This window comes from Desmodus rotundus, chromosome 12 (genome assembly GCF_022682495.2).
Source record: "Desmodus rotundus isolate HL8 chromosome 12, HLdesRot8A.1, whole genome shotgun sequence".
NCBI lineage: Eukaryota > Metazoa > Chordata > Mammalia > Chiroptera > Phyllostomidae > Desmodus > Desmodus rotundus.
Window position 1 is genome coordinate 50,429,081 of NC_071398.1, and position 22,253 is coordinate 50,451,333.

Below are 22,253 nucleotides of genomic sequence, written 5' to 3' on the forward strand. Positions count from 1 at the left end.
GGGGCGGGGCTATAGCATCTTTTCTGCCTCCACACACGCCCCGCCTTTTCTGCAATTTCCTTGCCCCTACTTCCTCCCCAGCTCACTAATCTCAGTCCCCCACTGCATAAGGATATGTACCCCTCTCTGGCTGTCCTGCCACACTCACCGCTAAACCCGCTCCTCCCTAGGTCCCGTCCTTCTCTGTAGTTCCCTCCGGCTCCCTGAGCCACTGCGCTTTCTTCGCCAGGAAGCCCCAGCTCCCTCACGAACTCTGTCTCACTTGATTTTTGTGCCGCGGGGGCTTCTGGGATAGGGGGGCCGCACATCCGCCATTCAAACTCGCGTCTGCTTGGATGCGCCCGCTCTGGGGGGAGCTAGGAAGACAAGACTTCATAGTGCCCCGCAGGGCTTCGGGGAATTGTGGTAGGCCGCTCTGCGCAGGCGCAGTGCGGTCGGCGGGCCCAGCGGAAGCGGGTCTTTCTCCTGAGGTAACCGCGTGGGGAGTTGGAGCGCGCAATGGGCAGGGGCTTCAGGAGACCGAGTGCGGCTCTGGGGGGTGGTCGCACGGGTGAAGATGATGCCTGCGGCTGTGAGTGTGTGCATGTGTAGGGCTGAGACTCCCGGCGGTCTCTTTGTGTGTCCGTGTTAGTCCCCGGGTGTGTGTCACCGCGTGTGTCTGGGAGGCCCCCTGTGTCTCGCCTTTGCTCTTGTGTGTGTGTGTGTGTGGGGGGGGGGGCTGCAGGTCTTTGTCTCTCCGGGGTCCTTCTGTGTACGTTCGTGTGCGCGTCTGCCTTTTTTCAGTCCGCGGTGTCTCCAAGTGAAGGCACCATCCCGATGTCCCGATGTGCACCTGTGTCAGTCTCTTTCCCTGCGTCTGTCTGTGTGTCTGGTGTGAGTGTGTCTGTGCGTGTGGGGTGCGTCTCTCCTGCCCGAGCCTTCCCCTGTCTGGGTGCATCTGTCTCTCTGTTCCTGGGCGTTGCCGACATTGGTGTGTGGGTGAGTCGGGCGTGCCCTCCCGAGAGCGTGGAGAACACGGCCCTCCTGGACAGGCGGGCCTGGCGGAGCTGCCTGCCTGCGGGCGATGGAGCCGGTCTCCTTCCTGCCCTCAGAGCCTCCCCTGGCCCTGGGAGAGCAGGGCCTGTGTGGTGGCCAGGTTTGGGATCAAGAAGGAGGGTCAGAGACCTTACCCCATGCTGACCTAGGCCTATTTGTTCAGGGAGGGTGTGTTGGGTGCTCAGGGTATCGTTCTGGGTATTTTACAGACCTCCTGGTGACTGAGGTAAGGACCCTCACCATGTGCAAAATAGGAAATTGAGGGTCAGAGAACATTAAGTGAATCACCCAGCTCCACACCCCCTCTCATCCAGGTAGCAGAGCACCCATACTAAACACCCCACAGTGGGAAATCTTTGTTTCTCCTAAGAACAATGGATGGCAGGAAATGTCAGAAAGCTTGGACAGAGGAGGGAAGAACAGGAGCAGTGGCCTCCCCTGGCTCTGCACCCACATATCTAGGGCCACTCTGGGTTCAGTGGTCACCAGCCCCATGCACATGCTATTTCCAGGGCCACTGTGCCTTCCTGGCCTCCTTTTAAATAAAGTAAAATTGGAGTAGTGATTGCATTGCTGTAAGGACAAAAATAGTCCAGGCTACATTAGATTTGCATTTAAGGAATGATTATACATTTTTTTTTTATTATTTAAACATTTTATATGTTTATTTTTAGAGAGAGGGTAAGGGAAAGAAAAAGAAAGGGACAGAATAATCAGTGTATGGTTGCCCCTCGGTCTCCCCCTTCTTGGCAGCAGGCCTGGAATCCCGGCATGTGGGGTAGTCTGGGAATCAAAGTGGCAACCCTTTGGTTGGTAAGCTGGCACTCAGTCCACTGAACCATACCAGCCAGTGCTGACATTTTCAAGAGCTCCTACTGCTGTCAGCTGCCCTGGGCCCACTGTGCCTCCTGGGTAAGTGAGACCCCGGGGGAGGGACTAGAGGGTCCTGTTCCTCCCTCCAGGCTTGGGACTGGCTGTGTGGGCGTGTCTGTGTGTTGGGGGAGTGTATGTGTGGGTATGACGTGTGCACCAAGCACATGGACCCTGCTGTACTCAGCTCAATCCTAATCCCACCCTTATTTTCTTGGGTCCTGACTTATCTTTATGTGCCTCAATTTTCTGATCTGCAAAATGGGATGACTGAAAAGAGCCCCAACAATTTAGGATGTCAGAAGGATCAAATCAAGGACGTGAATCAAGGACCTTGGATGCCATAGGCCCCTTGCATGCATTCATTATTAACATGTATGCCTGTCCTGGTCTGCCTGTCTTCTAGTGGGTATGTCTGTCATGTCTGCATTGCAGGTCAGGCCTCGACCTGATCTCTTACTTTGCCTTTTTCTCTCTCTCCCTGCACACAGTCTGCAGTGACCAGGTCACCATAGCGCTGGAATGATGGCCACCCAACTTAGGACCAAGGCGGCCCTGGTACGTCCTGTCACCCTCTGGCTCCTTCTTTCTGAGGGTCATGCTTCTGGGCAGGGATGACCCTTTGCCCCCCAGACCCCATCAGGGCACAGCCCCTCTCCCCAACTCCTGGGGTTTTGTCCACCCTGAGTTGAGAGTGTACTGTCCTGACTCTAGTGGGTTTGTTTTTCTTTCTGTCTTTTCTTTTTTGAGATTTTTATTTATTTTTAGAGGGAAGGGAAGGAGAAAGGGAGGGAGAGAAACATCAATGTGTGGTTGCCTCTCGTGCACCCCTTGCTGGGGACCTGGCCTGCAACCCAGGCACGTGCCCTGACTGGGAATCGAACTGCAACCCTTTGATTTGCACACAGAATCCCCTGAGCTACACCATTCAGGGCTGACCCTGGTGTTTTTCAACCACAGGGCACAGGATGGCCCAGGAGTGAGCTGTCCTACCCTGAGGGATCTCAGAAGACACCTGTAGGCACCTGGGATATGGCAGCTTAAACATATTCAGTGAAGTGTGACAGAGGCCTTGGGCAGGAAGTACTGGATGAGGGACCTTCAGAAGTATTCAGGAAGCACTACATTCCCAGGAGAATGGAGGGGGATGGGAAGAGGACACCTGAAGTGTGTGATCTGTGAATGTCCCTGGCTGTCATCGTGATGTTTCATGATGTTTTAGTGGATGGCTATGTGTCATATTTTTCTCTTAAATTTTGTTCTATGAAAAAAAACTTTACAATAAAAAATGTACAGATGTAGCTCAGTTGGTTAGATATGCCAAGGTTTGGGTTCAATCCCTGGTCAGGGTACTTTCGAGAAGCAACCAATGAAATCATCAAGAATTGGAACAACATCTCTTTCTCTGAAATCAGTAATTTATATATATATATTTATAATTTATATATATATATATATATATATATATATATATATACGGGTAAGTAGTATTTTTTTTTTATCATCAATAGAGGATATGTTCATTGAGTGTTAGGCAGAGAAAGGGAGGGAGAGAGAGACAGATGTGAGAGAGAAATTTCAATTAGTTGTCTCCCACATGTGCTACAAGCTGGTACAAAACCTGCAATTATTTGGTGTCTAGGACATTGTTCCAACCAACTAAACCATCTGATCAGGGTTGGGCGTAAATATTTCCCTTCCAGTATACTTAGGCACCAAGGACTCCGAGTGGTCAGGCCCTTCAGAGCCCTGCACCTTGCTGACATCAATCAGATGCATCCTGTGCACCTTCCTGATCCTCTCAGCCCTTCTGGCCACGTCTCCCGAACACTGTGAGGAGGGCCCTACAGTGAGTGGTGTGCACTTCCTCTTACAGGGGTCGGTGGCGTTCAGAGATTTGATTATAGACTTCACCCAGGAGGAGTGGCAGCAGTTGAAGCCTGCACAGAAGGACCTGTACAGGGACGTGATGATGGAGATCTACTGGAACCTGGTCTCGCTCGGTAAGTGGACAGCTTCCCTGTGTTACTCATCATGTGCCTGTCACCTCAGAATGAACACACAAATAAAAAAGATGGACAGATGCAGACATGTCCATTAGCCCAAATAGTTTCCCTTTCCTTTTGCTCACCCTCCATCCCACACAACCATTGTGTAGTTTACCTGTTCTAGAATTTTATATCTATGCAATCATTGCAGGAAGTCTTTATTTTTTAAGATTTTATTTATTTGTAGAGAGAGGGGAAGGGAGAAAGAAAGAGAGGGAGAGAAACATCAATGTGTGGTTGCTTCTCACCCGCCCCCTGGGGGGAACCTGCCTTGCAGTCTAGGCATGTGCCCTGAGTGGGAATCGAACTTGAAAGCCTTTGGTTCTCAGGGCAGCACTCAAGCCACCGAATCGCACCAGCTGGGGCCTCTTTATTTTTTAAATTTATTATCTGAGTTCTTACCCTTGGCATCATTTCTTGCAGTTTACTCACATTAGCCGTATGTATGAATAATTCCCTTTTTTTCTCTACATTTTTTTAAGTCGTCACCCAATGATATTTTCATTGATTTGAAAGAGAGAGAGAGAAATTTCAATCAGTTGCCTTCTATATGGGCTCATATTGGGGATCGAAACAGCAGCCTTTTGGTGCCCGTTATGACACTCCAACCACCTGAGTTGCAAAGCACACTCATTGTATTGCTGAGTAATAATTCTACTTTATAGATAGAACACCTTGTGTTTTTCCATTCACTTGATGAGAAACAGTTGGATTGTTTGCACATTTGGATGTCTATCTTTTTTGTTTGGTTTAATTTTACTTAGATATTTTTAAAGAGAGGGGAAGGGAAGGAGAAAAAGAGGGAGAGAAACGTCAATGTGTGGTTGCCTTTGTGCACCCTCAACTGGGGACCTGCCACACAAACCTGGCATGTGCTCTGACTGGGAATTGATCCAGTGACCCTTTGGTTCACAGGCCCATGCTGTATCCATTGAGCTACACCAGTCAGGGCTGGATGTCTTTCTTTAGAGGCATGATGTGCTTTCCGTTGACTTATACATAGGTGTATATTTAACTTTCAGAATCTGTTGAATTTTTCTCCAAAACAGTTGCCTCGTTTTTCATTTCCACCAGCAAGTGCTGGGTGTTGCATTGCTCCGTGTGCTGTCAGAACTACACATCCTCAGTCTCTCTCATTGCAGCCATTGTCGTGGGCATGCAGTCTTACCACAACCTGCAATAAGCTTTGCAGGTGCTTATTTCCCATCAGCATATTCTCTTTGGCAAAGTGTCTGGTTCAAGTGTTTTGGCTCTTTTTTTTTTTTAGTTGGGCTGTTTGCTTCCTTATCATTCTACTTTAACATTTCCTTACATATTCTCTTGTTAGTTTTTGCTCCAAGACCTTTATGAGTTATGTGCTTTGCAACTACTTCTCCCATACTCTGGGTACTCCTTTTCTCTTCCTCAATGGTATCATTTGGAACACACTTGTTTTTTAACGTTGATGAGTCCAGTTTATTTATTTTGTTGTTCCTTGTCACGTCTGAAGGACCATTGCCCACCAAAAGCCACAAATACTTACTCCTGTTTTTTCTACAATTTTTAGCATTTTACCTCTTACCTTACACCTTTGTCCCATTATGAGTTAATTGTTTTGAATGATGTAAAAAACTGCTAAATCACTTTTTTGTTTTTAAGTTAAATTTGTTACAGTGACATTGGCTAATAGGACCACATAAGTTTCAATTGTACATGTCTTTTTTTAAGTATACTTTATTGATTATGCTATTATGCTTGTTCCAGCATTCCCCTGCCCGCCTTAATTTATGTCCATGGGTTACACATGTAAGTTTTTTAGCTTCTCCATTTCCTATACTATTGTTAACATCCTGCTGTCTATTCTGTACCTACCAATTTAAGCTGCTTAACCCCTACACCTTTTCTTCCATATTCCCCTCCTTCCCTTCCTATCCCACAGCTGATAACACTCTGAATAATCAATCTGCTTATCTATGATTCTGTTCCTATTCTCGTTGTTTGCTTAGTTTAGTTTTTACATTCAGTTGTTGATAGCTGTGAATTTGTTTCATATTAATATTCATAGGTTTGATCTACTTCTTAAATAAGTTCTTTTCACATTTCATGTAAAAAATGGCTTGGTGGTGATGAACTCCTTTAGCTTTACCTTTTTTGGGAAGCACTTCCTCTGCACTTTCATTCTAAATGATAGCTTTGCTGGCTAGAGTATAGTAGGTTGTAGGACCTTACTTTTCATCACTTTGAATACTTCTTGCCAGTCCTTCTTTGCCTGTAAGTTTCTTTTGAGAAATCAGCTGACAGTCTTATGAGAACTCCTTTGTAAGATAACTCTCTGCTTTACTCTTGCTGCTTTTAAGATTCTCTCTCTGTATCTTTATCCTTTGACATTTTAATCATGATGTGTGTTGGTGTGATCCTCTTTGGGTCCAAGTTCTTTGGGTGTCTCTATGCTTCCTGGACTTGTCTATTTCTTTCACCATATGAGGGAAGTTTTCTTTCATTATTTTTTCAGATAAGTGTTCAGTTTCTTGCTCTTCATATTCCCCTTTTGGCAGCCTTATTATTCCAATGTTGGTACGTTTGAATATGTCCCAGGGGCTATTTATGCTATCCTTGTACATTAAAATTCTTTTCCTTCATGCTGCTTTGGTTAAATGCTTATTTCTTCCTTATGTTCCAAATCCTTGAGTTGAATCACAGCTTCATCCCCTCCAGTGTTAGTTCCCTGTAGATTTCTGTTTATTTCAGTTCTTGTGTCCTTCATTTCTTCCTGTGACTTTTTTATTCTGTTTCCATAATTGATGAGTTTTGAGCATCCTTATAACCAGTTTTTCAATTCTGCATCTGATAGGTTGGTTATCTCTGTTTTGTTTAGTTCTTTTCCTGTAGTTTTGTTCTCGTCTTTGATTTGGGGCATATTTCTCTGTGCCCTCAATTGGGCAGCCTCCCTGTGTTTGTTTCTGTGTATGAGGTTGAGCTACTTTGACTCCCTGTCGGAGTTGCGTGACCTGTTGTGGTAGAGGTGCATGTAAATTGTGTGGGGCGGAGCCTTAGGTAATTGCCAGGGTAGGGCAACCAGCTGCACCACTTTTTGGCTCTGCGTCAGGGGAGGGCTCAGAGAGGGGATAATGCTGCCACTTGGCTTCTGGAGGTTTGCAGGGAAGAAGCTGTCTAGTGGAACTCGCCCTGTTTCCAGACACTTCCCTTTCTGCCCTTATACCACTGGTGCCCTTCCAGCTATTGCCCTGGTGCTCATCCCAGAGGGGGTGGAGCTGGGAAGTCCTAAGTCTGTGGAGAGCCTTTTAGAGGAGTCTCTTGAAAATCTAGCAGTATCTTCTGCCACCCCAACCCCGCTGATATTTACAGCCAGAATTTATGGGGATTTATCTTCCTGGCCTGGAATAGCAGGCTGTGTGGTCTGGCCCAGGGGTGGGATTCTTCCTTCCTGAGGTATTCTTCCCAATTATTATCCACCACATGGGTATGTGGGACCAGTGTTTCTGCCACCTGTCCACACCATGCCACATCTCCACTCTCCTACTCTCATGTCTTGTCACTCTGCCCCTCCAAACCTTCTGGATGAATATGGGTTCTGTATGTCCATTATTGTCGGGTGTCAATACCACTCCATTTTCTGACAGTTGTGTGTGATATATTTTATGGTCTAGTTGTCACTTTTTCTGTCGTTGTGCCAAGAGGCCAAACCTGTTTACATACGGCTCCATGTGGATAGAAATTTCCCTGATTTTTCATAGGAAGAAAAATCAAGAGAAATGACCTAGATCTTCACCAAGAGACCAAACGAACAAATCAGGATGTAGAAATATGATGGAAATCAGAAAACTCTTCAAAGATGAGCACTTTTTGTCCTCCCGGACAAGAAAGGTGTCCCTGGATAATATTCTTAAGGAAAAACACTAACTTTCACACTTAGTGTACAGTCCCATTTCTTTAACAGATTTCCTGGTGGTTTAACTGACCTACTATTAACTGCACATAGTTAAAGCAAATGGTTTGATGCATTTTGACATTTGTATCCACCCCGAAATCATTGTGGTGGTGCAGATACATCCATTAACTGTGGGGAAGTATTCCACACGTGGGAAATGTGGCTCAGCCCTCACTCGGAAAAGCCAGTGGGGAGTGAGGTTGGCGGGCAGGACCCACATCCATGAATAGGTTCTCCAGTGGGAAATCAGGCCTGCATTGTATCTTGACTACTATGAGACTTGCTCTTGCTAAAACTCCCTCTCCCCGAGGCAGCAAATGTTTACTGCGTATCTTTATTTTTCCAAAATCTGAGCTAGACCTTCCAGGTATGGAGTATAGCAGGTTTCGACCATTTCTCCTTTTACATTGCAAATATCTTTCTTTGATGTATTTAGTGACATCCTCTCCTTTGTTATCTGTAAAAGATAAACACCCAAAACAGACCTATGAGGACCATCTTTGATGTAAGGGGCCTAGAAAAGCAATAAAAGCCTGTCAAGGCAAGGGTCGGTGCGCTCTCCTCTTGAGAGTGGTCGCGCCATCCCTTTTCCTGCACAGGATTTCTGTAGTCCGTGTGTGTTTGTATATTGCAACCACAACACCAGATCCTGCGGGCTGGGATCCGCGTCAGTTAACCCCAAAAGATTTTATTTCTTTTTGTCTATGCCCCATCCTTCAGCAGCCACTGTGGTTTAGTTTCCCTATTCTAGAATTTTATATATATGGAATTATATGGCACATATTTTTTATTTTTTTATCTGATTTCTTATACTTCACTTACACTTCTTGAACTTTACATTGTTGAGGTTCACTTAATATCAACCGTATGTGTGAAGCGTTCTCTTCATTTTTTTCCTTTCTTACTTTTTATTGATTTGAGAGAAAGAAGGATTGTGTGTGAGAAAAATCTATCCATTCCCTCCTGTACAAGCCCTGTACTTAGTTGGATCCAACCCACACCCAGTCTTTGGTGGACTTGACGACTCTCCCAGTCTTTGGTGGACTTGACGACTCTCTAACGAGCTGAGCTGGGCATCCAGTGAAATAACTGACTTCTTTTTATTGCAGAGTAACATACTACTTCCAGGATAGCTCACCATGTGTTTATCCTTTCACTTGATGATGAACATTAGGATTGGTTCCAGTTCTAGATTCCAGAAATCTAGATTCTGGATTTATGTGTCCAGTGAGGTCTTTAATAGGGTATGGAGACAGCTGCTTACCACTCCTGCGTTGCTTGTTACCACCTAGGAAGGAGGACTGCATGTGGTAGGATCTGTCACATGTCACTTTTCAATAAGATTTACCTGTAAGAGCTCACAGTTTTTAAGTGTTTGGGTGAGCCTTAAAGTGCATATGCAGTGTCTGGACCTCAGGACAGTCACCTAGTCTGGAAACAGATTGAGGAACACATGGGACAAGGCATAACAGGCTGGGAGCTGGTGTGGTCCCCAGGGAAATGTCAGTGTACTAAGCAAAGGGGTAGGGAGTCACCCACATGCCCAGCCACTCCTGGGCAGTGTAGAAATGTGGGAGCTTCATTGGCATATGGGAAGGCAGAGGACAACCAGCACAGCCACATGAGAATCAGCTCTTGCTGTATCATTGGTAATAACAGGCATTGCTTTGAGAAGCAAGGAGTCAGGTGCAGTGAACCCTCCCTGGGTATTTGGGATCCTTTGATGTGTTCTTCCATGCCTGTTTTCTTCCTCTTTCTCTTCTGGGTCTTTCCCTCCAGCTTTGAGCTGTGCTGTCCGCCTTTGCACCCACTCCCAATCAGGCCTTTCTTGCTCTGTTTTCACATCCTTACAACTCACTGTCTCATATCATGTTTCCCTGCTTCCTCTGTCCCCACTACAGGCTGTCAGGTTGTGCCTTGTATCTTGGGAAAGTCCTCCCTCCCAGTGTGGTTAATAACTACATGTGTGTTGTCATCTCTTTCCCCTTCTCAGACTTGGAGACTAAACAGGACATGAATGAATCACACCCAGAGAAGGACTCTTGGGAAGACAGAACATCCATTGTGATGGTGGTTGAAGGACTCATGAAGAATGGAGCCCAGGGTTATGCCTGTGAAAAAGCAGAGATAAAGGGTCACAGGTTGGGGCTGCAACACAGAAGCACAGGGACCTTTCTGGGGCCTTTGGACATGTCCCAACTGTTAGCCCCTGAGTGTTTTGAATATAAGACATTCGTCCACCAGAGCCACATGCTGGCCCCACCAAGATTGGAAGGACCGAGAGGACCAGGGACACACCGTTTCACCATGTGTGAGAAGAACTCAGGTACCTCAAGCCACAGTCCTCCCTCCCAACTTTGTGAAGAGAAGAAGACATACAAGTGCAGACAGTGCAGCAAGACTTTCAGCTCAAAGTCATCCCTGAGGAAGCACCAACGAACCCATTCCTTGGAGAGGCCATACGTGTGTGGGGACTGTGGTAAGGCCTTCAGCCGGAAGGATAAGATTGTCCTACACCAGAGGACGCACACTGGGGAGAAACCTTATGTGTGTGTGGACTGCGGCAAGTCCTTCAGCCAGAAGGGTAACATCATCCTACATAAGAGAACGCACACTGGGGAGAAGCCATATGTGTGTGGGGACTGTGGCAAAGCCTTTAGCCATAAATCATCCCTCAATGTTCATCAGAGGACGCACACCAGGGAGAAGCCTTATTCGTGTGGGGATTGTGGCAAGGCCTTCAGAGAGAATAGACGCCTCATTGAGCATCAGAGGATACATACTGGGGAGAAGCCATACATGTGCAGGGACTGTGGCAAAGCCTTCAGCCATAAATCGAGCCTCTATGTGCATCACAAGACACACACCGGGGAGAAACCATACGTGTGTGGGGACTGTGGCAAGTCCTTCAGCAAGAAGGGTTATATCACCCTACACCAGAGAACGCACACCGGGGAGAAGCCGTATGTGTGCAGGGACTGCGGCAAGACCTTCAGAGATAATTGGATCCTCATCCAGCATCAGAGGATGCACACCGGGGAGAAGCCATACTTGTGTGGGTACTGCAACAAGGCCTTTAGCAAGAAAAGGTATCTTGTCCTGCATGAGAAAACGCATACTGGGGAGAAGGTGCACTCATGCGGGGACTGCGGCAAAGCCTTCATCCACAAGTGGAGTCTCATTGTGCATCAAAGGACACACACAGGGGAGAAGCCTTATGTGTGCGGGGACTGTGGCAAGGCCTTCAGAGAGAATAGGCGCCGCATTGAGCATCAGAGGATGCATACAGGAGAGAAGCCTTATGTGTGTGGGGATTGTGGCAAGGCCTTCAGAGAGAATAGGCGCCTCATTGATCATCACAGGACACACACTGGGGAAAAGCCATACACTTGTGGGAAGTGTGGCAAGGCCTTCAGCAACAAAAGGTGCCTCGTCCTGCATGAGAAGACACACACTGGGGAGAAGCTGCACTCATGTGGGGACTGTGGCAAATCCTTCATCCACAAATGGAATCTCATTGTGCATCAGAGAACCCACACAGGGGAGAAGCCTTATGCGTGTGGGGACTGTGGCAAGGCCTACAGAGAGAATAGGCGCCTCATGGAGCATCAGAGGATGCACACCGGGGAGAAGTTGCACTCATGTGGGGACTGTGGCAAAGCCTTCAGCCAGAAATGGATGCTCATTGTGCATCAGAGGTCTCACACTGGAGAGAAGCCGTATTTGTGTGGTGACTGTGGCAAGGCCTTCAGCACGAAAGGTCAGCTCATCCTGCATCAGAGGACGCACACAGGGGAGAAGCTACACTCCTGCGGGGACTGCGGCAGAGCCTTCAGCCAGAAATCTGGCTTCATTGTGCATCAGAGGACGCACACCGGCGAGAAGCCATATGTGTGCGATGACTGTGGCAAGGCCTTCAGTCAGAAATCCAGCCTGCTTGTGCATCAAAGGACACACACAGGGGAGAAACCATACATGTGTGGGGACTGTGGCAAGTCATTCAGAGTGAAGAAGAGCCTCGTTGAGCATCAGAGGACACACAATGGGCAAATGCCGTATGCGGGCAGGGACTCTAGTCAGGCCTTTAGAGAGAGTAGGTGCCTCATCGAGCATCACAAGATGCAAACCAGGTAGAAGCCATATGTATGCCGGGATTATGGTAAAGCCTTTAGCAGAACAGGAACCTCACTGAGCATCAAAGAATGCAGATTTAGTCACTGGCTGGTGTGGATTTCTGGATTGAGTGCTGGACTGCAAATCAAAGGGTCTGGTTCAAAACCCAGTCGGCGCACGTGCCTGGGTTTAAGGCCAGGTCTCCAGTAGGGGGATGCTCCAGAAGCAACCATATATTGAAATTCTTTCCCTCTTTCTAAAATTAAATATATATTTTTTAAAAAACCTAAAAGGGAAAAAACACAATGCACCGTAAGTAGAAGGCATACATGTTAGGCTAGTACAGACTTTAGCAAGAACTCCTCATTCAGGAAGCACAGATAGTTGCACACTGGAGAGTCACCTGCCAGTGCTTCATCTGCCAGAAGGATTCATGACATGCTTCTCTGTACAGAATCATCTGACTGGCCCCACCTTGGAGAAGTGCGGCAAACCTTCATTGGGAACATTTTACTCCCCGTCCACTGGGTTGTTTCTGTGGGAGACAAGCCCTACCAGAGTGGCAAGTGCAGGAAAACCTTCAGCAGGAATTTCTATCTCATGGGCACATAGCAGTGAACTGGGGGATTTTAGAATCCACACTGATGGACAGATCCTGAGCCCATGGGCCAGTGCCAGACTTGATAATTGGAGCCCACAGGTAGGACGCAAGAGAAGTCCTGATCAGACCTGTGTGAGAACTGTGGGTGTTGAGGACATACCATGACATTCTCACCATTGGCTTCCCCAGTATCTGCAGGGTCGTGGAAAGCAAGCCCCCCTACAGGTCTGGTATCTGGGAGTGTGGTCAGGGGTCCTGTGGCTCCAGACCCAGATCGAGTAAACTGTTGTAGGAGCTTGGACAACACAGTCAGTGCTTCTGGTCTCCGTCTCCTGGGTAGTAAAGTAGAGGAGAGATAGCAGAAGAGAAGATGTAGAGGTGGGCTCCATGGGGTATTGTCACTTTGTGACACATGCCTGGATCATGTCTAGAGGTCAGGTTGTCACATCTGTGGGTGTCCTTGTTTGCCCCACTCCCAGCCCCCAGTTTGCCTGTGCAAGAGTAGAAGGGGCCAGGTAGTTTATGAGGGGAGGAAAAATGTTTTTTGGCATGGTAACTAACAATAATTGCACCAGATGCTATAGTTTCTCATAGGTATGTGTTAATTTTTTAAAAAACTTACATTAAGGGAGACCAATGTCATTTTAAACAGTCATGGGCAAAAAGGTACACGTACAGGTTGTCCTGTCAAAATGTGTGTGAACGCTTGCTTGGGGGGAGGGGGTCCAAATACCTCCCAGGGACCCCAGGACTCCAACAAACCTGCTCAAGATACGAGGCCCTCTGCCCCTCCCAGCCCTGCATTCCTGGCTTGGGAATGGTCAGACCAGGTGGCAGGGCTTAGACCTTCAGTAGCAGAGATTGGGAAAGTGCCTGTTCTGCTGAAACGCAGCATTTTGGCCCCCTCCCCACAGGGCCATTTAAGTTACAGGAGAAAAATCCTCTCTCATGTGACAGTATCCTGACACACCCCGTGCAACCAGAATTCCTGTGAAAATAAAGTGCCTTCAGTCAGGTGGGGGCATTACCTAATCTATGCCTCAACCACAGCCTAGGTCATGTTTTACTTAATATTTCATTATTGATGTTTGCGATGATTACCAATAATAAATAGCAACCAATATAAAAATGGTGCTCTATTAACAAAGCAATACGTAAAGCATTTATTAAAAATGGGAAACTTAATTATTTTGTACAGGTGGTTATTTGAGATGATGCTGTGAACGTGGGTAAATGGCTGCTATCTGGTCCCTATGGCATGGTGCCCTCCTGCTCATCACCAAAAGGGTACGAGCTGGTGGTGGTCAATACTTAGACTGTCTCCCACTTCTGTATAGTTGCTAATCACTGAAGTGCTGCAGTGGGACAGACAGAGCACAGTGTGCTTCCCCACCTGGCCTGAAATGGGCCCTGCAGGTAGCTCAGTTACTGCTCATGTATACCAAGTTTGCAGGTTCAATCACTGGTCAGGTGCCTACAACAACAAAACCAATGAATCCTTTGATGAGTGGGACAAAAAAAATTGATGTGTCTCTTTCTCAAGTAAATAAAATTTTAAAAAGGGAACTGTATTCTACCTGTAAGGGTTATCCTTACAGGAGACTTTACTTGGTGCCACACAGTCACCTTTCCTGGGCCACCACTGATGTCCCAGAGGAGGGAACAACAGATCCTGTGCCCATGGAATGGTCTGGCCAAGTCTTACCCAACAGGGATTCCATGGTCATGGGTGACTCAACTGGGCAGACCATGGGCTGCACCCAGAAAAGAGATGGACTTCATGCAGCTCACTCAGTTTATTTTCAATGTAATGAGTCGTCCTCATTAAATCATTTTAATATTTTACATTTACAACCATTATACTTAATTCATTTAACTCTTAAGGAAAAAAAGCATAGACAGTGGTTGCCCTGGTTGGTGTGGTTCAGTGGATAGAGCATCAAGCCAGCCAACTGAAAGATGTCCAGTTCAATTCTTGGTCAGGGCACATGTTTGGGTAGTGGTCCAGGTCATCCCTGGTCAGGTGGCTCACTTACATGGAACATTGTCCCTTGCATTCAAAGGTTGGGGATCACAACAAAAGGATTTTTCTCTCACATAGATTTCTCTCTCTCCCTATCTAAAATCAAATACATATCTGATGCAGACACTGGCCCACAGTGTCCGTGGTGTTATGGATGAGATGAGACAAATTCCCACGGACTACAGAAATCCTGTGGAGGAAAAGAGATGACACAGCCACTCTCTTAGTGTAGACTTTTATTAAGTTTAATTTGCATAGGAATACAAGGCACATCCGTAAAGCTCATCAATCATTGTCAGGCAGAAATGATCAAACAATAGATCAACACTCGAACTATGAGGGCTTATTTAGAGTCAGGTTCAGATAGCTAAAGGGCCATAGAATTTGGGGAACAAACTCATTTCCTGCTTGGACCCTTATTAAAATTAGCAAAAGGTATTAGCAAAGTAGGTTTTAGAGGATTCTATGCATTCTTTATTAGGCCTAATCACCCTAGGGAATCCACTCTTTCCAGCACAGGGCCTCATCCATCTCTGGCATTGTTTCAGGCTTAAGGCATTGTTTCAAGTTTTAGTCAGGGAGGGGAAGTAAGGCAGCCAAGAGATTGGGAGACTCCTTGCAAACAGAATGAGGACTCAGGCAATGTCAAAGCCGAGGGGTGAGGGCCCATCACCCCATTTTTCTGTAGCCCCCCCAAGTCCTTCCCTGAGAGCCCCCTCATGACTGTGCCTGCCTTAGGTTGTCCCTCCTTTGAGGAATCATACCCATCATTGGCTAACCAGTCATCCGCCTGGGGCCAAGCAGGGTGAGGTGAAAGGGTGCAGAGGCAATTCCCCTACAAGGAAGATAAACTGTCTCCTAAGTGGCTTCTGGTCCCAAGATCCTTTTACTCAGCCTTAGCCATGAGGGGTTATAGTTTCTGAAACCAGGCAGGACAGTTCCCAGCACATACCCTCCAATAAGGAACAGAAAAGAATGAAATGGAAAAGAAATCATTAATCACCACCGAAGGTAGCTGCAGCTGGCATTTATGCAGTCACTGAGACATTCAGCAAATGCTTTTGCACTTAGCTTTGCAATTATGGTGTAATAGGGCCTCGGCCTGAGACTTCTCACTCCAATTTCCCCATTTGCCTCTCCGGTGTCCTCCCCTTGTTTTTATCGCATCCTCATTGGAAAAGTAGCTTGGTTGCTTTGGCAAAACAGCTGGATACAGAGTCAATACCCAGAAATCAAAGGCATTCCTGTACACCAACAACGAATTTGCAGAAACAGAAATCAGGAAAAAAATCCCATTTGATATAGCAACAAGAAAAATAAAGTACCTAGGAATAAACCTAACCAAGGAGGTAAAAGACCTGTACTCAGAAAACTACACAACACTGAAGAAAGAAATTAAGGAAGATACAAACAAATGGAAGCATGTACCATGTTCATGGATTGGAAGAATTAACATCATCAAAATGGCCATACTACCCAAAGCAATTTATAGATTCAATGCAATCCCTATTAGAGTACCCATGACATATTTCACAGATATAGAACAAACATTGCAGAAATTCATATGGAACCATAAACGACCTCGAATAGCAGCAGCAATTTTGAGAAAGAAGAACAAAGCAGGAGGGATCACAATACCTGATATCAAACTGTATTACAAGGCCACTGTAATCAAAACAGCCTGGTACTGGCATAAAAACAGGCACATAGACCAATGGAACAGAATAGAGAGCCCAGAAATAAACTCAAATCTATACGATCAATTAATATTCGACAAAGGAGGCAGGAGCATAAAATGGAGCAAAAACAGTCTCTTCAACAGATGGTGTTGGGAGATCTGGACAGCTACGTGCAAAAAAATGAAACTCGATCACCAACTTACACCATACGCGAAAATAAACTCAAGATGGATAAAAGACTTAAATATAAGTCGTAACACCATAAAAGTCCTTGAGGAAAACATTGGCAGGAAAATCTCAGACATTCCACGCAGCAACATCCTCACAGACACATCCCCTAAAGCAAGGGACATAAAGGAAAGAATAAACAAATGGGACCTCATCAAAATAAAAAGCTTCTGCAGGGCTAAAGAAAACAGCACCAAATTACAGAGAGAACCAACAGTATGGGAAAACATATTTGCCAATGATACCTCAGACAAGGGCCTGATCTCCAAAATATATAAAGAACTCACACGACTCCACTCCAGGAAGACAAACAACCCAATTAAAAAATGGGCAAAGGACTTGAACAGACACTTCTCCAAGGAAGACATACAGAGGGCCCAGAGACATATGAAAAGATGCTCAGCATCACTAGCCATCAGAGAGATGCAAATTAAAACCACAATGAGGTATCATCTCACACCAGTCAGAATGGCCAACATAAACAAATCCACAAACAAATGTTGGAGAGGATGTGGAGAAAAGGGAACCCTCGTGCACTGTTGGTGGCAATGCAGACTGGTGAGGCCACTGTGGAAAACAGTATGGAATTTCCTCAGAAAACTAAAAATGGAACTGCCCTTTGACCCAGTAATTCCGCTGCTGGGATTATACCCTAAGAACACTGAAACACCAATCCAAAAGAAGCTGTGCACCCCAATGTTCATAGCAGCACAATTTACAATAGCCAAGTACTGGAAGCAACCGAAGTGCCCATCAGCAAACGAGTGGATCCAAAAACTATGGTATATTTACACAATGGAATTCTACGCAGCAGAGAGAAAGAAGGAGCTTATACCCTTTGCAACAGCATGGACGAAACTGGAGAGCATTATGCTAAGTGAAACAAGCCAGGAAGTGAGGGACAAATACCATATGATCTCACCTTTAACTGGAACATAAGCAATAGAAGGAAAAAGCAAACAAATTTTAACCAGAGTCATTGAAGTTAAGAACAATCTAACAATAGCCAGGGCGGGGATGGGGGGTGGGGGCGGGGACAGTGGGTAGAGGGGATTACAGGAACTACTATAAAGGACACATGGACAAAACCAAGGGGGAGGGTGGAGAGGGGGGAGGGAGGTGGGTTCAGCTGGGGTGGGGTGGAGGGATGGGGAGAAAAGGCACACAACTGTAATTGAATAACAATAAAAAAAAAAAAAAAGTAGCTTGGTTGCCAGGACTAAATGTGTTTGTACATCTTAATGATACAAATAGCCAGGCTGCACAACAGGGAGAAGGCAAGGGCAGGACCAGGAGGGGTCAGCTGAGGGAATCTCCATTGCCTGTGTCCTGGGCAATGGTGAGGCTGCAGGAGCAGGGCCATGATTTGGTAATAGAGCTTCTGCCTTTTTTCACGGGGAGCTGGAAGACCTCAAGCTCATGAGCTGTGTAAGTTCCCAGGTGGTTCACAAAGAGAAAAAAAATACTCTTTTTATGATTAGGAAGTAGCAGTCATTGCTTCAGATATCAAAGTCTCTCATAGAGGTCTTTAAAATAGTTTTTTAAAATTAAACTTTTAATTAAGCAAAATGAACATCATCTTGTTTTCTAAAATTTTATTTATATTCAGAAAGAGGGAACAAGAAGGAGAAAGACAAGAAGAGAAATATCGTTGTGTGAGAAGGCCCTAAACCCAGGCCTGTGCCCTTACTGGGAATTGAATCAGCAACCTTTCAGTTCACAGGCTGGCTTCCAGTCCACTGAGCTACACCATCAAAGGCCACCAACATCATTTAAAAAGGTTGTTGGGTGCAAAAGAGGGAGTTACTGGTTGTCCCGTCCTAATAAGTGTCAACCATTGGGGGAAGGGACCACAAATACCCCACAATAACCCAGCAACAGGTTGCAAGCTACATGCTCCTCGTAGCCCTGGATTCCTGGCTTGGGAATGGTCACACTATGTCTGATGTCCATTATCAGAACAGGTTCCCTGAGATTTGCTGGTCTCACATGATGATGGAGAAATATTAGGAAGAAATTACATTTGTGCATCTCCCCACCACACACATATTAGGACCAGCAATATCTGGAGGTGAGTTATTTCTCATCTCCTTTATCCTGGATGCTCATTAACCCAATACACATTCCTCATGGGGTGAATTTTCATAGGGGTATTTTCCTTGCCCCGAGTTTTATTTGTATTTAGAGAAGGGAGGAGGAATAGAGGGAGAGAAACATCAATGTGTGGGTGCCCCCTCTCACATGCCCCCTACTGTGGACCTGGCCTGCATCCCAGGCATGTGCCCTAGACTGGAAATCATACCAGTGACCCTTTGGTTCGAGGGTGCACTAGGTCTCCTGCCCACCTAGCTATGATACTACCCTGTCAGCTGGCGGGACTTTGTGGTCCTGGAAGAGACCTGGTTAAAGTCAGAGCCTGCAGGTTCTAGGAAGGAGCCTGAAACCAGACAGCAGCCACCAACAAGCTGAGCTGCCTGGGTGACTGCTCAGCAGCAGCTGCGGTTCCCAAAAGATGGTAGTTGGAAGCAGGAGCTCTGGACTCGGCCTTCTGTTCTGGTTGGGCTGAGGACGGCTGGGGTTTTCTCGGTTTTTCGGAGGGCATGGGCTTTGAGACAAGTGTCTGCCATTCTTCCCGACCCTGCATTTGAGTGAAAAACCTGTTTCTCACCAGCCTCTGCCTCTAGAGCTTTCCAGTTAGGGGGAGACCGGCAGCAGAACCCCAGCTTTCGTTCTGTAGCAGTAACACGCCCTGACCAGGAGCTGGCTCTTAAGGCGAAGAGCCGATACTCCCTGTGTTTAAGATCATTTGCTTCCCGGCGTCTCTGCACGCTTTACAAATTTTCTGCAAGTGAGCACGCACAAGCGAGCTCAAGACCCGAGGGCTGGACGCCTGAGGGGGCGGGGACTAGCTTCTTTTCCGCCACCACACACGCCCCGCCTTTTCTGCAATTACCTTGTCCCTACTTCCTCCCCAGCTCACTCCTCTCAGTCCCCAGCTACCTACGGCTCCGAACCCCCCTCTGGCTCTCCTCCCACACTCACCGCTGAATCCGTTCCTCCCTGGGACCCGTGCTCTTCTGTACTTTCCTCCCGCTCCCTGATCCACTTCGCTTCCTTCGCCCTGACGCCCCAGCTCCCTCACGAACCCTGTCTTATTGACTTTGTGTCGTGGGGACTGCAGGGACGTGGAGCCGCGCGTCCGCCACTCGGACTCCGGTCGGCCCCGCAGCGATCGCCCAGTGCCCCGCAGGGCTTCGGGGAATTGTGGTAGGCCGCTCCGCGCAGGCGCAGTGCGGTCGGCGGGCCCAGCGGAAGCGGGTCTTTCTCCTGAGGTAACCGCGTGGGGAGTTGGAGCGCGCACGGGGCTGGGGCTTCGGGAGACCGAGCGCGGCTCTGGGGGTGGTCGCACGGGTGAAGGTGATGCCTGCGGCTGTGAGTGTGTGCATGTGTGGGGCTGAGACTCCCGGGGGTCTCTTTGTGTGTCCGTGTTAGTCCCCGGGTGTGTGTCACCGCGTGTGTCTGGGAGGTCCCCTGTGTCTCGCCTTTGCTCTTGTGTGTGTGTGTGGGGGGGGGGGGGCTGCAGGTCTTTGTCTCTCCGGGGTCCTTCTGTGTACATTCGTGTGCGCGTCTGCCTTTTTTCAGTCCGCGGTGTCTCCAAGTGAAGGCACCATCCCGATGTCCCGATATGCACCAGTGTCTGGTCTCTTTCCCTGCGTCTGTCTGTGTGTCTGGTGTGAGTGTGTCTGTGCGTGTGGGGTGCGTCTCTCCTGCCCGAGCCTTCCCCTGTCTGGGTGCATCTGTCTCTCTGTTCCTGGGCGTTGCCGACATTGGTGTGTGGGTGAGTCGGGCGTGCCCTCCCGAGAGCGTGGAGAACACGGCCCTCCTGGACAGGCGGGCCTGGCGGAGCTGCCTGCCTGCGGGCGATGGAGCCGGTCTCCTTCCTGCCCTCAGAGCCTCCCCTGGCCCTGGGAGAGCAGGGCCTGTGTGGTGGCCAGGTTTGGGATCAAGAAGGAGGGTCAGAGACCTTACCCCGGTTGACCTGGCTGGATTTTGTTCAGGGAGGGTGTGTGTTCGGTGCCGAGGGTATGGTTCTAGGTATTTTTCTTTTTTTAAGATTATATATTTTCGTTATAGAGAGAGGGGAAGTGTAGGCAAAAGAGAGGGAGAGAAACATCAATGTGTGTCTGTCTGTCGCTGCCAGGGACCTGCGGGCAACCCAGGCATGTACCCCAACCAGGCATCCAAGTAGAGATCCTTCAGTTCCCGGTCCTGCACTCAATGCACTGAGCTCCACCAGGAAGTCCTAATTCTGGGTATTTTGTAGCCCTCCCCATGACTCGGAGATAGGGACCCTCACCATCTGCAAAATGGGAAACTGAGGCTCAGAGACTGTGATGTGAATCAACCAATTCCACACCCAGCCATCCAGTACCAGAGCACCCATACTAAACACCCCACAGTGGGAAATCTTTGTTTTTCCTAAGAACAATGGATGACAGGAAAGGTCAGAAAGCTTGGACAAAGGAGTGAGAGGAGGAGGAGGAGAAACAGGAGCAGCCGCCTCCCCTGGCTCTGCACCCACATATCTAGGGCCACTCTGGGTTCAGCAGTCACCAGCCACGTGCACATGCTATTTCCAGGACCACCGTGCATTCATGGCCTCCTTTTAATTAAAGTAAACTTGGAATAGTGATTGTATTGGTGCAAGGACAAAAATAGTCCAGGCTGCATTAGATTCGCATTTAGGGAATGATGATATATTCTTTCTTTTTTAATTGAAAAGTTTTATATGTTTATTTTTAGAGGAAGAGTAAGGGAAGGAAAAAGAAGGGGACAGAATCATCAGTGTGTGGTTGCCTCTCAGCCTTCCCCTACAGGGCACCTGGCCTGCAATCCCAGCATGTGCCCTAGTCTGGGAATCAAACTGGTGACCCTTTGGTCGGTAGGCTGGCACTCAGTCCACTGAGCCACACCAGCCAGTGCTGAAATGATGACATTTTTAAGGGCTCCTACTGCTGTCAGCTGCCCTGGCCCCACTGTGCCTCCTGGGTAAGTGAGACCCAGTGGGGAGGGGCCAGAGGGTCCTGTTCCTCCCTTCAGGCTTGGGACTGGCTGTGAGGGCTTGTCTGTGTTGAGGAAGTGTATGTGTGGGTATGACGTGTGTACAAAGCACGTGCACCATGATGTATTCAGCCCAATCCAATCCCACCCTTATCTTCTTGCGTACCTGACTTATATTTTTGTGCCTCACCTTCATCATCTGTGAAATGAGGTAAGTGAAAATAGCCCCACCATTGCAGGATGTCAGGAGGATCAAGTCAGGGATGGTAATGGAGTACCTTGGATGCCATAGGCTATTGGGAGGCATCCTGCCTGGTTTCAGGGACTGTAGCCTCATTAATGGACAATAAGGGTCCCAGGTCTAGAGCTGAGTGAAAAGGCCTTGGAGACATGAGCCACTGAGGAGACAGAAATTTTCCTCCTGGCAAGAGCATATTTCCCGTTGCTTGGCTCAGGGCAGATTAACAGTTAGCCAATGACCAGAAGACCCCTCAGAAGGTGAGGGGGGTATGTGACAACCGAAGACAAGCACGGTTGGGATGGCCCATCAAGAAGGACTTAGGGATCTTCAGAAAAGGGGCAGAAAGACCTTCACCCCTTGGCTATATCATAGACTGAGACCTCAGTTTTTCTGTAAAATTCTCCTAGTTTCTTGGCTGCATTGCTC

At 47.6% G+C, this 22,253-nt stretch overlaps 2 protein-coding genes across 7 annotated transcripts in view; both read left to right on the forward strand.

The window, feature by feature from the left end:
• The first annotated feature begins 119 nt into the window (after positions 1-119).
• Positions 120-14,981, forward strand: LOC112313465 (zinc finger protein 420). 6 transcript variants are annotated; one of them, XM_024570017.3, is made up of 5 exons: positions 120-470; positions 1,789-1,947; positions 2,397-2,463; positions 3,782-3,908; positions 9,875-14,981. In XM_024570017.3, the coding sequence occupies exons 3-5, from the start codon at positions 2,428-2,430 to the stop codon at positions 12,013-12,015; spliced, it is 2,304 nt and encodes a 767-aa protein (XP_024425785.2). In that variant the 5' UTR covers positions 120-470; positions 1,789-1,947; positions 2,397-2,427; the 3' UTR covers positions 12,016-14,981. The 6 variants fall into 6 exon arrangements, with proteins under 6 accessions (XP_024425785.2, XP_045059767.2, XP_045059769.2 ...); XM_045203832.2 differs by having other exon boundaries at positions 1,792-1,947; XM_045203833.2 differs by lacking the exon at positions 120-470 and adding an exon at positions 480-571.
• A 4,460-nt stretch (positions 14,982-19,441) lies between these two features.
• The window catches only part of LOC112313489 (zinc finger protein 585A), a 97,276-nt gene continuing 94,464 nt past the window's right edge, over positions 19,442-22,253 (forward strand). Inside the window, exon 1 of the mRNA XM_071219976.1 lies at positions 19,442-19,857. The gene's annotated coding sequence lies outside the window, so the exon portion shown is untranslated. The remainder of the gene's footprint in view (positions 19,858-22,253) is intronic.